The following is a 16,611-nucleotide window of genomic DNA, read 5'->3' as shown; positions in this document are numbered from 1 at the left end:
GGTTTCACGGTATCATGGTATTGCAATTGCAGTTCTAAAATGTGTTACCTTTGACAAAAAAAAACAAACAAAAAAACTTTTTTCCATTGAACAGGATTTTTATTTTTCAAAAGATATTAGCAAATTGGAGCATAAGTATAATGTTAACTTAAAATAAATTTTTAAAAAAATAACAAAACATAACTGAAATATTCTAAATAAAATTGAAATAAATGCAGTCCTTTAGGTGAGCCTGAACCCACAGCCACAGGTCAACATTATTACTATCAGAACAAAAATTATTTAATTATTTTCCATAAAAAGCATGTGTGTATGACTCGTATCATGTTTACTTTATATGCACTCTTTCTCAACACAGACAGCTGCCAGAGAAAAAAAAAACACCACGTTTTACCACCGCTAGACACACTAAACACGCTGGAGTTGACTCTCGTCGGTGGAAGAAAACGTTCATGACAGTGTTTACTAACCTTTAATTATGTAGAAATGCGAAATCATTTGTAACTTTTCTGTAGCCGAAGTATTCCCATACCAGTGATTTTGTTTTCTTCATTTGGGGTAAAAAGTTCAGGAATTTCACCACCTCCAGCTATCGTGTAGCACAGTTGACTCACTGACACTGAGCAACAACCAGTGGGGGAGGGTTGAGCCTTGCAGCTGCAAGCGAGGGATTTCACCCTGCATTTTTGGGACCTAAAAAAATAGCTAATACCTTAGTATGATAAAAAAAAATTGCGGTTTTGAAACCTTGACATTTTCATAACACGGTATACCTTGAAACCAGTAATCGGCACATGTCTAGTGATCACCCCCTGAGCGTGTGTTGCACTTTTAAAACATTGCGCTCCCCATAGGGGAAAACTTATACTAAATATAGATTTTTAAATCAATGGCAGTTTTTTATGTGTTTCTGATAACATATGTTAGTCAAAGAGAAGAATGGTGGCTTGTAAGTCTACAAGTCTTTAAGTACATGGTTCCGTTTAAGGTTCTTTAGGTAGGTTTTCAAGGTAGTTTTAGGGTTTTTAAAATGGATTAAGGCTTTAAATTTGGCTGTCACACCAAGATTGGGGGTTGAAATGAGGATGATGGCTTTAGGATGAGGTGATAAAAATGAAGTGTCAAGGTTTAATAATGGGGTTTTAAGGTAGGGTTGGGGTTTCAGTATTATGCCTTTATACCTGTGTTAATGTTTCAAGAATTTCAAGCTTGCTTTAGTTTTCAAAGGTAAGGTTTCAAGGAAGTTGGTGTATCAAACAAGGTTTGAGGTATGAAATCAGGTTAGATTTGTCAAAATATGGCTTTGATCAAGGGCGTAGGTTTGCTTAGGGACGGTAGCGACATAAAACACTGCCAACTTTTCAGGATGCTCAAATGGTCCCCAACAACTTTTAAGCGACTTTAGGGGCAGTTTACATGGCGACTCTGCGACACAAAAACGCAATGACTGAGTAGCGAACTCGCCTTGCGTGCATATGGTGTCGGCGAAGACGAAAAATTCTGAATCTTGCCTCCAAAGTGGAAAAATCCGATTGCGGGGGATTCAGGTGGGCTTCCTCGGCATGCATATCAAAGGCTCCCGCGGCGCGAGACCGCGCCGTTAACGTCAGCACTCATACATGTCACATTGGGCGTGCGCAGCGGTGCTACTAAACATTAAAAACAGCAAATATGGCAGAATGTCGGCTTTAATTTACTGTTTTAATAATATTTTTAAATTAAATATGTTGAATGTTTCAATTTTTGTGCCTTTTTGGACAAAAGAAAAATGCCATTGCTTCGAGTGGACGGGCATAATTTTTTCGGGGCTGAGGGAGCTTGGTGGGGTCAAAGTGCATGATTCTCTGTCGCCCTGTAAATCTGACCTGCCCCCTAGGGCCTGGCATTGTTTTCATGCGGAATTGCGACATTGTTCGAATGGAGATGCAAATGCAAATTTGAAATTTTTCGTATTCTCGGAGAGTCACCATGTAAACGGCCCCTTATTTGCATTATATATAATGAGTTCAGTTAAATAGGTCATTTACGTAGATCTGCCCATATGTTGAAGGGATAGAATTGACCCTACCATTATTAGGTGAATTATTTTCATTATGTTCAGACTTCCAATGTACAGGATGTACGTCTCGCCAAATGTTAGTCCTGTGTTACGTGTCCTTCATAGGGAAAAAGAGAGAAACACAGTTTTGTTTTCTTTGTATGTGCATATGAAGAAGATGACAATGAAGCTGACTGACTTTTTACTTTCTAGTGTATTTGCCCCTTTTCACTTGCTGAATGTGCCGGTCCATTTTTTCCCCTCAAACGCACGTTTGATTGGCTGATGACGTTATTTAAAATGTATGTATTTATTTTCTACATGATTTATTTAAAAAGTTTTATTTGTAGATCATGCAGACTTTTTTTTAGATTATCATATATTAATCATAGTCGAGCTTAAAAGATTTTTTGTTGAGTTTAGCTGTGCTTGTGGACAAAAGCAGCGTTTTACCTCAAGCAAGGCTCAATATTTATTAATTTTTGTTTTACCCTAAGAAGTTTTTTTCAGTTACTTTTAATTTTTTTATTTAGACAAAAAGAATCGTTTTAAGACCAATGTTTATTTTTTCATTGCTAGATACAATGGTATGAAAAGTATTTAAACCTCTTGGAATTTCTCACATTTCTGCATAAAATCACCATCAAATGTGATCTGAAATTTGTCAAAATCACACAGATGAAAAAAAGTGTCTGCTTGAACTAAAACCTCCCACACATTTATAGGCTTTCATTTTTTTATGAGGATATGATGCAAACAATGACAGAAGGGGAAAAAATAAGTAAGTGAACCATCACATTTAATATTTTGTGGCAGCAATAACTTCAACCAGACGCTTCCTGTAGCTGCAGATCAGTTTGGCACATCGATCAGGACTAATCTTGGCCCATTTTTCTCTACAAAACTGCTGTAGTTCAGTCAGATTCCTGGGATGCCTGACATGAATTGCTGTCTTTAGGTCATGCCACACCATCTCAATGGGGTTCATGTCTGGACTTTGACTTGGCCACTGGAGAACGTGTATTTTGTTCTTCTGAAACCATTTTTAAATTGATTTACTTCTATGTTTCGGATCATCGTCTTGTTGTGGCATCTATCCTCTTTTTAACTTCAACTGTCTGACAGATGGCCTCAGGTTTTCCTGCAAAACATCCTGATAAACTTTTGAATTCATTCTTCCATTAATGATTGCAAGTTGTCCAGGCCCTGAGGCAGCAAAACAGCCCCAAATCATGATGCTCCCTCCACCATGCTTCACGGTGGGGATGAGGTGTTGATGTTGGTGAGCTGTTCTATTTTTCCTCCACACTTGACGCTGTGTGTTACTCCCAGACAATTCAACTTTGGTTTCGTCAGTCCACAAAATATTTTGCCTAAACTTCTGTGGAGTGTCCAAGTGCCTTTTTGCGAACATTAAACGAGCAACAATGTTTTTTTTTTTTTTTGACACCAGTGGCTTCCTCTTTAGAGTCCTCCCATGAACACAATTCTTGACCAAAGTTTCACAGATAGTTGACTTGTGCACAGAGATATTGGACTGTGCCAGTGATTTCTGTAAGTCTTTAGCAGACACACTAGGGTTCTTTTTGACCTCTGCATATTCTGCGCTGAACTCTTGGCGTGATCTTTGGTGGACGGCCACTCCTTGGGAGAGACGCAAGCAACAACTTCTCTGACTATCGATTGATGAACATCTAGACTTTTAGAAATGGTTTTGTATCCTTTCCCAGCTTTATACAAATCAACAATCCTTGATTGCTGGTCTTTAGACAAGTCTTTTGACCGAGCCATGATACACATCCGATAATGCTTCTCATCAAGACATTTTTTACCAGGTGTGTGATTTTTAGTGGGCAGGGTAGCTTCAAACTACTATCAGTGATTGGGCACACACCTGACTGAAAATGTTAGTTAAAAATTGGTTTCAATTGCTCTTTAATTCTCCTTAGGCAGAGGGTTCACATACTTATTTTTCCCCCTTCTGTCTATAAATGTTTCGGTGGTTTTAGTTAAAGCAGAAACTGTATATTCATCTGTGTGATTTTGATAAAGATCAAACTGATGGTGATTTTATGCAGAATTGTGAGAAATTCCAAAAGGTTCAAATACTTTTTCATACCACTGTAGTTGTGAAAGAGATTGTTCACAATTTCATAATTATTGTGTATGTTAATATCATTTAAGTTATATTCATGTGTTGCAATTTAAATTTGCTCATAAAATCAAGACATTTATTTTGGAAGTTTTAAAAATGTTTCTTTGGTAGTTTTTGAAAACAAAAGTTTGAATGAAACGGGGTATCACCTGAACCAGTACATGTGAAAATTATAAGTCAATACAGATTTTTTTTTTTTGCATTAATCATTTAGCCCAGTACTTCTCAAATAGTGGGGCGGGGCCCTCCAGGGGGGCACAGAGCGATGCTGGGGGTGGCGCATGTGACCTTGGGGAAGATACTTTTTTTGCTAGAATAAAGTATAATTGCACATCCACTGAGTGGGTGTCCAGTGTCGCTCTCATTTTCAGCATGTGCGCAGTACAACCAAACAAGAGCAAACAGCAAATAGCACTGAAGATATGAAAAGCTAAGACGAAGAAATAAGACGAAGCTTATGTAGCATTTGGCTTTGACTTTCAGTACAGTGGGAGAAGAGTAAAGACGAATCTGATTATTTTGTCTAAAAATGTTCGCAGCCGACAGCAGGAATTCTTTTTTTTTTTTTTTTTTTTTTTCAGCAAAAACGTGCCAATATTGCCAACAATCGTCCTGCTTTGTCAATGTTACATCAGTAAACCAGCGAGCACCGCCAGCATCACATAAGATGGCATACCAAGTTGCTCAATGCAAAATAACCCAACACCACAGCAAAGGAGGAGCTGATACTGCCTGCAGCAAAAATAAAAACAGTCTCTCTGTCCATTGACACTGTTGTTTTTGTTCTATTAATTCTTGTTTTTTCAGTACAGTTGTTTGTCATTTTTCCTCTTCAGTTAATGTTGCTAATCAATTTGAATTAATGATTATTTTTTTATTTTATTCAAATTTTTTTTTTCAGTATCAAACGGTCAAAAAATGTATCTTGAGTCTATTTTTACAGTGCATTTTTTTTTTTTTTTTTACTCTTTATTTTTATTTTCTTCTTTAATATTAAAAAGGACACAATGTTATGCTGAGGTCTACCTATACAAAAATAAGAATTTTATAGACCAATGTTACTACAGTGTATTTACAGTGGTGGGAGGGAGTTAGGGGGGGCGCGGAACGTTTACATCTTCCGGGGGGAGGGGCGTAACAGAAAATAATTGAGAAGCACTGATTTAGCCTATCAATGAATTAGGTTCATATTCTTGAGAAATGTAGCCCTGACCCCCGTTCATCCAATCTGTTTGGTCTTATTAATGTCTCGCCCCCAGCAAAAAGCGTACATGCAGGTTATGCTATTATATTGTCCCTACCAATGTTAAGATCAAATCTACGCCCATGGCTTTGACACAAGGTTGATGGTTTAAAATGTTGGTTTCGAGACTGGTTTTGGTTTTCAAACCAAAAAATTAGGGCTTCAATTCTGAGTCAGTGTTTAAACATTGGGTTTCAAATCAGGGTTTCAAGTGTGATTTAGGTTTTTCAAATCAGGGATTTTAATTGGGGTTTTAATTTCAGGTTAATATTTCAGTGTTGCGTTTTGTAAGGCAACAATTGTCACAAGCAAATTTACATTTCAGGAACCTGAAGTGGCCGGCAAGAAAAAGTGGCCAACCGTGGATGCGTCCTATTATGGAGGGAGAGGAGCTGGAGGAATCAAACGCATGGAGGTCAATACAACACAAACAATACACAACACAAGAAGAAATAGTCAGTTGCCTGCAATGCTTTTTCATACTCCCCTTCGGTCAACCAACCTATCTGACATTAGACCAGTGAGACATCTTCAGGAAAGGGACCGCACCTAAAAGTCACGTTGTGAGGCTGGACTGAGGCATGTTGTCGTGTTAACCCCAAGCGGGTCAACAGAAAAAAAGCGCTTACGCTAGTTTTATTCTGACTTTACGTCCGTCAATCTGCACGTTGACAACTCTGACATGACAGGCTGTCCTTCGTCGTCCCGTCCCGATGCTGTCAAGTCATCGCCGCTGTCAACATGTCGGCCATCCTCGCCACCATACCACACCCCCCTCTCCTCCTCCATATCATCTGTAAGTCATCACAGGGATTTCCCAGCATCCTTGGGGAGCGCGTACCTCTTTACTTTTTTCCGTGCACTCGATACCTCGCCTCTGGTATTAGTATAGCGTCTTGATTAGCCTTGACATCCTAGCTTCCCGAAGAACCATCCCCCTACTCACACATGTACATGGAAACGATCTTTCAAGTCTTACATACCCACAGTTTTAAGAAAGATTTGTACACACAAGCTCTATTCTATAAATTACTCACATAAAGGCTAGGAAAACTGTATGTTTAGCCTCAAAAACACTATTTGTTCACCAAAACAGTTAATTAAACTACAGTAATAATAGCGTTTTTTAACCATGAAAACTTATGTATATGAAGTTCTGTCTGTATGCCAGCAACGCAACCCAAATTTCCGCGCAAGGATTTCCGGATTTCACCGTTAAATTTGAAATTTATGTCAAAATACTTTGTATAAAAAAAAAAGTAAAGTACAGTAATGAAGTGGGTTGCATGTATTCTTCAAGTTGCAATTTTGATGTGTTGAATGTTTAAAATGCAATCCCTGAACGCGCTACTTGACTGCCTGGAGGGAGCGAGGCAATGATGCATGAAGGTTGTTTTTGGCTGTTTCGGCTACGGCTTACAGTAGTCGTGTTCCGTGCTTTAGGTTGAAAATAAACCATTGAAAACTCTTAATGAAGTTGGCGCTGCCCTTGTAGACACTAAAATATTAAAATTAAAATTAAAAAATAAGATGCTGTACTTATCATTACTGTTGAGAGGTGAATGGAGAAGAAGGAGGAGGCTGTGAGAACTATTGCTGAGGATGTGCATGTGCACCGACTTTTGGTCTCAACGCGTATTTTTATCTATGTTCGTCGGTGTTTCTCCTTTCTCAATCTTTTTATGATATTAAGTTTTGTTTTCATGGTAGTTTCTTTGGGGCCATACCACAGCGCACAAACATAGACAAGCACTCGCTAAGCAGAACCACTGGTGCTGGGGAATAAATGGCGGACAATGCACAGGTGTGGTAAAGTCTTAGGTCAGGCATATCGTAACCGGAGGACTTCCCGTATTTTTGTAGGCTTGGCTATTTTTCTTTATAAATCTTGCCATAAAAAATTTGCCAAATTAAGGCTCGAGTTTGTCTTTGAAACACTAGAATTCTTTACAAAACTAGAGATATTATGCATATACACATATATACAGTATATATACTTTACATACACAGTATATATATCTAAAAAAAAAAAAAAAACGTAAAAACTCTTCCCTCCCCCTCCCCCCATCTCCTCTGGTAGGGTGGGTGGATGTTCATCTCAAGCTCGTGTCCTCTACCAGAGGCCTGTGAGCTGATTGTCCTGCGCAGTATCTTTGCTGTTCCTATGACTGCGCTCTTCTGGACAGAGATGTCTGATGTTTCTCCAGGTATCTGCTGGAGCCACTTCTTCAGTGTGGGGGTCACGGTCCCCAGTGCTCCTATGACCACGGGTACCACTGTTGCTTTCACCTTCCAGGCTCTCTCCAGCTCTTCCTTGAGCCCTTGGTGTTTCTCCAGTTTCTTGTGTTCTTTTTTCCTGATATTGCCATCGTTGGGGATGGCTACAACGATCACAATGGCTGTCTTCTGCTGCTTATCCATATCACGATGTCCTCTTGGTTGGCACATATACATATATACATATATGCACTGTAATTTTTGCACTATAAGGCGCACCTGCCTATAAGCCACCACCCACCAAATTTGACAAGAAAACAGCATTTGTTCATATAAAAGCCACATTGGAGCCCGCCCGTCTCATCAGACCGTAGGACATGGTTCCAGTAATCTATGTGCTTTGTTGACATGTCTTCAGCAAACTTTTTGTGGGCTTTCTTGTGTACCGTCTTCAGAAGGGCTTCCTCCTGGGGTGACAGCCATGCACACCAATTTGATGTAGAGTGCGGCGTATGGTCTGAGATATACTTAAATATCTGCAGCAATGGAGGGGTGTACTCACTTTTGTGGTACACTGTAAATGACAAATCGAAATGCATGTTCTATGCTAATTATTTCTTCAGTTACTGTTCTAGTTGTTTCACTAATTGTTAGTTATGGAATTTGGTAACACTTTATTTGACAGTGGTGCCATAAGACCATCATAATTATGACATGACACTGCCATGAGCATTATTTAATGCTTATGACAGAGGTCATTTTATGACATCTGGTAAATGATCTCCCTTTTGAATGGATGTAAAAGATCCGAGCTGAGCATAAATGTGACATAAAGTGACATAATTTTCCAGATGACGTTTAATGACATCTGTCATAAGCATTCATAAATGCCCATGATAATGTCATGTCATAATCATGACAGTCTTATGGCAGTCTTATGACACCGCTGTCAAATAAATTGTTACCTATTAACCCAAACAAATCAACAAATAAGCAGTACGTGACTATAAGCCGCAGGACTCAAAATGAGGGGGAAAAAGTAGCGGCTTATAGACCAAAAACTACGGTGTGTGTGTGTGTGTGTGTGTGTGTGTGTGTGTGTGTGTGTGTGTGTGTGTGTGTGTGTGTGTGTGTGTGTATATATGTGTCTAACCTTTATTTGGAGACATCATTTAATACCAGAAATAGCCAATGTTTCTATTGTCAGCAGACATCTGCCATTTACATGGCAAAATGTAGTCATCAAAGCCAAACTGGGTGTTCTGCTAAACCCTTTTGCTGAATCAAATTCTTTGACCATCTGATTTAGCTTATTATGACCAAATATATCCACATAAGTCGACACTGCTGTACGTCTTACCCGCAGGTGCGCTGGGGTGAAAAAGGTTCCACTGAAGAAGGCGCCCGTCTGGAAAAGGCCAAGAATGCGGTGGTGTCCATGCCTGAGGAAGCTGAGGAGCCCATGGTAAAGCGTCCAACTACCAAGCCTGCTGCTTCCCCCTACCACCGTAGGGACAACAAGTGGTACACACCAATCAAGGTAAACCTTCTTGGCTTGTGCTTTTTCGATGAGCTTTAGAACACTGAATTAAGCGCTGAATGGCAATCAGGGTCGTCTGGACGCTTTGTGGGCTTTGATGCGACGGCAGTACGATCGAGTGTCCCTCATGCGGCCCACCTCTGGTGATAAGGTATGTCAGCATACAGGTTTTTGTAATAAATCACATTTTCACTGGAAAAGTGGTACAGGTTTGAGCGGAAAATATTTCCATGGCAAAGGATAGTTTTACAGTTTAGTGGAGTCATATACAGTGGTACCTCTACATACAAATTTAATTTGTTGCAGGAAAAGGTTTGTAAGTCAAAATGGTCGTATGTCGAGCGGGATTTTCCCATAGGAATACATACGCCCAAAACAGTGTTTCCCCTAGGATTTTTTGAAGCTGTGGTGGTGGGCTGCATCAGAGTCGGACAGCCTCACCATGTCGCGCCACAGCAAATTTTTTTTCTTCTTTTTTTCCCCCAAGAAGAACCATAACAAAGATATATTTGAAATATTTCATTAGCCAGGCTAATGTTGTACCTCTCAGCTACAGTACATGTATGTAAAATGCGTAGCTGATTACAGCTACGTTACCCGATGTACTAATGCGACTTTTTTTCTCGTGGCAATAGTACGACTTACATCTCGTAGTGACTCAGGGTTGGCAACCCAAACTGTTGAAAGAGCCATATTTGACCCCCCAAAAAACACAAAAAAAACTGATACAGTATGTCTGGAGCCACAAAAAATTAAAAGCCTTGTACAAGCCTTATAATTATCGATACTAGCTATATTAGCCTACTATAGAAATACGTAATTAGCCTTCATGATTAAATGTTTGTTTTCCCTGCAGTGGATCCTATAGAGAATGACGCACCACGTGACTACTCTGTTGTACTTTGCCACCACAAGTTTAACTTCATTACAATATTAATGAATTGAAAGAATGTTTGTGTCATGTTTGTCCTCCTAGAAATCCTATTAAAACAAAAAAATATATTTCCCTCCCCCATCTTTTTCCATTTAAAAAAAAAAAAAAAAAAGCTCCGAAGCATAGCTAAAGAGCCGCATGCGGCCCGAGAGCCGCGGGTTGCAGACCACCGTCGTAGTCCTCCTTTTTCCTTTTATTTGACCCTCATAAGTACTACATTACCACAACAATAACAGTCCTTCTGTCAACTGACCCATTTAGAGCACTGGGGGAATTCTAATAGCCGTGTAAAGAGTTTTACTTGATTCGGTGAGAAGGTGAATAGTTTTTTCCCCGTTGTTCGTAAACTAAATTTCCACACAAAGGCACGTCGAGGTACCATTAACAAGGAGAGGTATGAGAGTCATTTTTCGAGTGTCCCAGAGCTCGCGAAATTTGGGTGGGGGGGCGCATTTATCAAAGTTTCGTCAGCCGTAATTGTCTGAAGTTGGCGCGCCGGTGTTGTGCCGAAAAATAGCCACTCCACGTGAAATGTCCCCCCTGACGGGAGCGCCCACACGTCACTCGTACAAACAGCCTTTTCTTACCAATCGATGGACACAGAAACGACGTTCTTGTACCGTGAATATGTATCATTTTACTCTGCTTGAATTGATAAATCGTTTACTGTGACCAACGCTCTGAAAATAGAGCAAGGCTTTATTTTGGGCCCCGCCTCTCCGCAGTCTCTCAGCGCAAGTTAGTCAAAGTTTGCTTTCCGTCCAAGACGGCCGTCCACCGCTCACTTTCGCCGAAAAGTCCGATCCAAATTATTGTAATGCCCCGGATATGGGCAAGAAGGAGAGAAGTCTGTATTTGCTTACCCACTTTATTGTGGTAACAATAATAAAGAAAAACAATAACAAAATAACAGCGGGCTGCTACAACATGCGACCGCTATCTCTCGCTATCTCGCTCGTTCTCCCATTCTTCCTACTCCTTCCCCTTGCGTCTCTTAAGGGGGGCCTGCATAGTTACGAACATTAGGCTACAATACACAATGAATAGGTGTCCGCTGAACTCCTCCCACTCGGCTGCCGCTAGTTTGAAGCGGCCTTAAAAAATTTTTTTTTTATTTAAATAAATAAATAAAATACATCTCATTTGCCAGGCGTGGCGGCTTTCATTTTAGTGTGGCGGTGCGCCACAATCTGTTGAATATAGGGGAATCCCTGGCCCAAAAACCTACGCTAAATCCTTCATAAATATTGCAGGCACACATTACACTACAATTACACAAAGCAAAACAAATTAATTATAAATGCAAATTGGTATGATAATTATATCATACAGGTAATAATAATAAATTACTGTAGGGTTACAGCTATCGAATATTTTAGTTATCGAGTGTTCGACGTAAAATTCTATGAATCAAGTAATCGGATAAAACATTTTTTTAGGTAAAGAACAATTATAAATTTACATGAGAAAACAAAAAAAATTCACCTGATATTTAACCATTTTCAGGCTATAAATGTCTTTATTTTCGATGTACATTGTTGAAAACAGCCAACAATTGCATCTCAGATGTACCAAGGAAAAAAAACAACAACAACAAATTCACGGCTTTCACTTACCTAAAATGTCATTACGCTTGATAACACACATATCTTAAAAGTTAGGTGTTTTTCCCACGTGTTTCAATTGAATTTCCATTTGTGTCAAGCTATTTATAAGTTCTAGTTAAGTTTTAAATTAGTCTGAATTGTAAGTCCTGATAGGATTTTGAGCTTTTTCAGTGTTCAAAATAAATGTATGATACCTGCTGTATTGGAGCACATTAGGCACCAGTGCTACTAGGTGTTTTATTCAGCAATTACTACTGAGCTAAAACTATCAGTTAGCTTTATTAAGTTTTTATTTTACACCCTCATCTCTCTACAGCATTGTGTTTTTACAGTTAAAGAAAGCCTGAATGTAAGACACGTTAACCTAACGCCGGCGAGTCTGTCATTTCCCATCTAGTTCTATATACATGTGATATCTATGAGACTCATCAGACGCTACATGCTACCACCGTAGCGCCATACGGGCATAGTTTGTAGCAACGTTGGCATAGACACGTTTTCCACCGTGAAACTTAAACTCACTCTTGCTTTTCCGTAGTCTTATCGGCGCCAAATAATTAGGAGAGAGTTTGCACTTTTATTTTCGACGGCAGCGCTCTATCTGAAATACTTTATTTTTTACGGCACTTTAAAGATGCCACTTGTTGCAATGTTAGAACACCGACTTGATCATAAGACTGGACTGCAGGCGTGTGTGTGGTGATGTATCTGTATTGTTACGTCTAATTGGTATCACGGAGTCATGTCATTATTGTTGCTGCGTCTGATTGGTGAGACTGGGTGAGCCTCTGAGCTGGTAAAAATAAAGAGAGAAAAAAGTCGCGACTCTCGTGAAGCCCAGAGTAGCGGAGTAAGAGTAGCGTTTTTTCTTTACAAATCTACTCAGTAAAAGTATGGTAAACCTACTTTTTATAAGTACATTTTTCTCAGAAAGTTACTCAAGTACATGTAACGGAGTAAATGTAATGCATTACTACCTACCACTGATTTTAACCAAGTAGAAAGTCTGATTCTTGATTTAGGTTAGTGTCCACTCTTCGGCCTACCTGCCTGTGCTGTTTGACAAAATAGTGCGTCATCTTGTTGCGTTGGACGTTTTATTTGAGGGAAAAAAATAAACCAAAAGAGCCAGTGGAGAGTGAGTCAGTAAGCTGTTTGGATGTTTCACTTCTTCTTTAGTAAAATTGGATGCAGCAGTAAATCCCAAACAAGTGAAGCTGGGTGAGATTAGGCAAAAATGGCTTTAAGTCATTGTGATCCTCTGCATGCGACCATAAAGAAGAATGATACCTAAAAAAATGTGTGTGTCGTAAAAAGGAAAGGAAAACAGGTTTAAACGATGTGGGTAAATTTGACCCACAACAGAATTGAATAGCAGTAATCAACTGTGATTGTGGCTAAACTGCGAAAGAGAGGAAATCCCTTCGGGGCAACAAAAAGCTAACCACAGAAAACCACTTAACCACATGTCCTTCTCGGATTTCGGAGCAAGATGTTCAACTCAAATAAACGTGGCTTCTACTTCCATTTTTCATCATTTTGTTTGCTTGTCAAAACTATTTTGACAAGTAAAATACGGGCAAAATACTTTATTTTTATGACCTCATATAGCCACTTGGAAATAGCCTTCCTGAGCAGAACATTGTTTTAATTTCCAAATATAACCGTAAATAAAAACAAATAAATAAATAAAAGTTTTTGGTCCCACGTGGCAATTAAAAAAGTAAATGTTTTAGGACTAAATACTACCGCAATTTTGGGACTATAAGGCGTGCCTGACTATGAGCCGCCACCAGACAAATTTGACACGAAGACGACATCTGTGCGTAGATAAGCTTTGAACCAAACAGCTGCAGAGCTTCATTGCTTCAAGAAGCTTCATTTGGCCATCAATGCTCCCTTGGGGGAGACAGTCAATCACTGCTGCCACCTGCTGTCCACACTGTTGTCGTCCAGCATGCCTCCTAGCATGAATTGCAGCGCTACAGATGTAAATAACAATCAAAATTCATCTTCTGTGCTAATTATTTCTTCAGTTACTGTTCCAGTTGTTTCATTAATTGCTAGTTATTTGCTAGGTATTTGATAACACTTTATTTGACAGTGGTGCCGTAAGATTATCATAAGAGAATCATAATTATGACATAACACTGTCATAAGCATTAATGAATGCTTATAACGGATGTCATTTACTGTCATGCCAAAAATTATCTCAGTTTTGAATGGATGTAAAAGATCCGAGCTGGACATAAATGGAGTTAGTGACATAATTTGGCGAATGACACTTAATGGCAGCTGTCATAAGCATTCATTCAGTAATGCCCATGATTGTGTCATGTCATAATTATGGCGGTCTTATGTCAAATAAAGTGTTACCTATTAACCCAAATAAATAAACAAATAAGACGTACTGGACTATATAAGCCGCAGGATTCAAAATGAGGGGAAAAAAGTAGCGGTTTATAGTCCGAAAATTACGGTACTTTCTTGCCTTGTCGGATAGCCTTTTTTTGTAACGACATATTGTTTCAATAGATAAACAGAAATAATGCCAGAGCGCTGTGTGTTTTGCTGCCGTTACTGAATTATTCCTGATATCAGCTCCTTGCAGAGTGAAACTAAAAATGAAAACAAAATATCAGTCTTGTCCTCAATGACATATTCACAGCAATGTAAATCGGCGATTGTAATTAGCCGCTAATACAACAAAAACACAGATACATTAGCTTCTGTCCGCACATCGTCCAAAACAACTACATACATTGTACGATTACGAGTGAAAATACACAACGAACAATATAAAACATGGTACATACAGTTGTTGCCTCTGTAGATGTTTCACACGCATCGAAAGGCGCGCGTTGCTTGAAGCGGCATTTTTTTCTCTTTTTCATTCAACCGGTGACTTCTTTGCATGCACAAATGCGTTCTTCTTTGTTTGCGGAAGTCCAAAGCACTATGTGCTCTTAGCGCATGCTTTTTGGCATTATGTTCTATTATTTACTTCACTACACGTATTAACGGTTAGATATTTTGAATGATTCAAATGTATCCGGCTCATATTTCAATTTGGTTTTACCTCATAATAAAATTCAATCTGATGTTTTAGTAATGCTTGGAACTAGGCGATTTACATGTAAAACGTGGTTCAATATATGAAAAAATCATGATCCAAAAGCTAGAGTTGGAGCAAATTAATTGTGTATCTTGAGGTACCACTGTATATGATTATGTTTGAATACAACAAAACCTCATTGTAATAATCCTAAACACTTTAAAAATATATATATTATAATAACAATTTTCATGGTTTAATGGCGTACCGCAAGCAACACGTCACTTTTGCTTCGCTTTTAATATTCATGACATAAGCAATTGTTGCTAGGCGGGTCAACCTCCCGTTTGTCCCTCATAGTAAATGCTTGGAAATAGTGTACGAACGAGATGTTTACTGAGCTAAACCTACCAATACTGTCCGAAAACGATGTCCGTGGTACCAAATTCACTGGTAAAGATGTGGAAGAGCTGAAAAAGACGGGAAAAAGAGCCGACCTGATACAGATGCAGCTTTTTTTATCGACACCTTTTTCTTGTGTGCTTTGCCTTACGCCACTGACAATGACATTTTCCTGTTTCAACAATCTATCCTTTACCACTCACTATATGCCCTGTCTTTGTTATATATTATATCCTCTGGTTGTCTTAGGTCTCTGACCGTTCTTGGGGGCAGTTTACATTGCTATTTTTGTGTAGCGATCACAAATGCTACTCAGTGACAGCCAAGGAACACTTTTAATTTTTTCATTAATAACAAATATCAATTCTATAATTTATTTATACTTCCCCCTTACTAAAGATGTTTTTTTACAACAGAAAAGGTAACAACAGTAGCAGTCAGATACCATTTTAATTTTTTCAGGTAGTTCATTGTCAGACAGAAGCAGCACGTCAAAACGCCGTGCTAAAAAATGAGTAAAAATATCAAAATGGTCTGTAGGACCATGCCCCCCAACAAAATGTTTAATGCATATGAAATGTGAATGGCTTCACCTTGCTGGTGTTAAACTGGTCTTTTGGACGTCCGCGCAAGTTGATCCATTCTTCACATTTTTTCCTCCGAGTGTTTGGTTTCGGGAAATGTATGAAGAAAATATCCTTCATATGTCGTAATGTTTAGAGTCCTTTCTACAAGTTCCATAGCAGCAGTGTTTTCTCGGCATGTTCTTTTTTAAAAGATTACCGGAGAAAACAAGCAGAAATTACATGGATTGCATGCGAGGGCGTGTCTACAATGACCCACTTTGGCGTTATGATGGTGACGTCATGGTCTAAAAATAGCATTCGTGCGGTACACTATTTTGTCTAAGGTGAGTTCTTTTTTGTCTTGTAATAATTTGATCGCAAAATAATCACATTTATGAACTGAAACTAACTTGTCTGGGGAAAAGCCAATGGTTTTTTTATGGCTCAACATACAGTAGCCCCCTGCTTGCTTCATTCGCATGCATGTCGCTTTGCCAAAATCTGTGTGGAAACACTGCAGGATCAAACAGCAGTTTGATGGGAGGTCACAAACGCACCTCTCGTTACTCTTACAAGACCTTTAATTCACAGACCAAATGGGAATATTGACCTGACATAAAGCAACAAAGTAACAGGTCACAAAATTGACAAAAAAAACGACAACTGCCTCAAGGACCCACCCGATGGGACAGTGGCTTCTATCTAACCTAACTCAGTCAGCTGTGGGCCATTTTAACGGGACCACGTTTTGTTGCCGGTCTCGATTCGAAACGACTCGCTCGAATTTATCAAAGCACCAGGAATCAGAAAGCTGTAAGGGCAGACAGGAACCCTCATGGGCAAAGTTCTTCTCA

The 16,611-nt window shown here is 39.2% G+C and overlaps 1 protein-coding gene across 4 annotated transcripts in view; it reads left to right on the top strand.

Moving 5' to 3' along the window:
• Window positions 1–16,611, top strand: part of antxr2a (ANTXR cell adhesion molecule 2a) — a 173,549-nt gene that overhangs the window by 99,790 nt on the left and 57,148 nt on the right. For all 4 annotated transcript variants that reach the window (XM_057830925.1, XM_057830924.1, XM_057830926.1 and 1 more), the window contains 3 exons: window positions 5,762–5,851; window positions 9,020–9,193; window positions 9,264–9,344. In XM_057830925.1, coding sequence (XP_057686908.1) covers window positions 5,762–5,851; window positions 9,020–9,193; window positions 9,264–9,344 — 345 coding nt within the window. The remainder of the gene's footprint in view (window positions 1–5,761; window positions 5,852–9,019; window positions 9,194–9,263; window positions 9,345–16,611) is intronic.

Source organism: Corythoichthys intestinalis, chromosome 3, assembly GCF_030265065.1.
Source record: "Corythoichthys intestinalis isolate RoL2023-P3 chromosome 3, ASM3026506v1, whole genome shotgun sequence".
In the NCBI taxonomy this organism is placed as follows: domain Eukaryota; kingdom Metazoa; phylum Chordata; class Actinopteri; order Syngnathiformes; family Syngnathidae; genus Corythoichthys; species Corythoichthys intestinalis.
The sequence above is the reverse complement of the archived record's forward strand: the minus strand, read 5'-3'. Positions and strand labels throughout refer to the sequence as shown.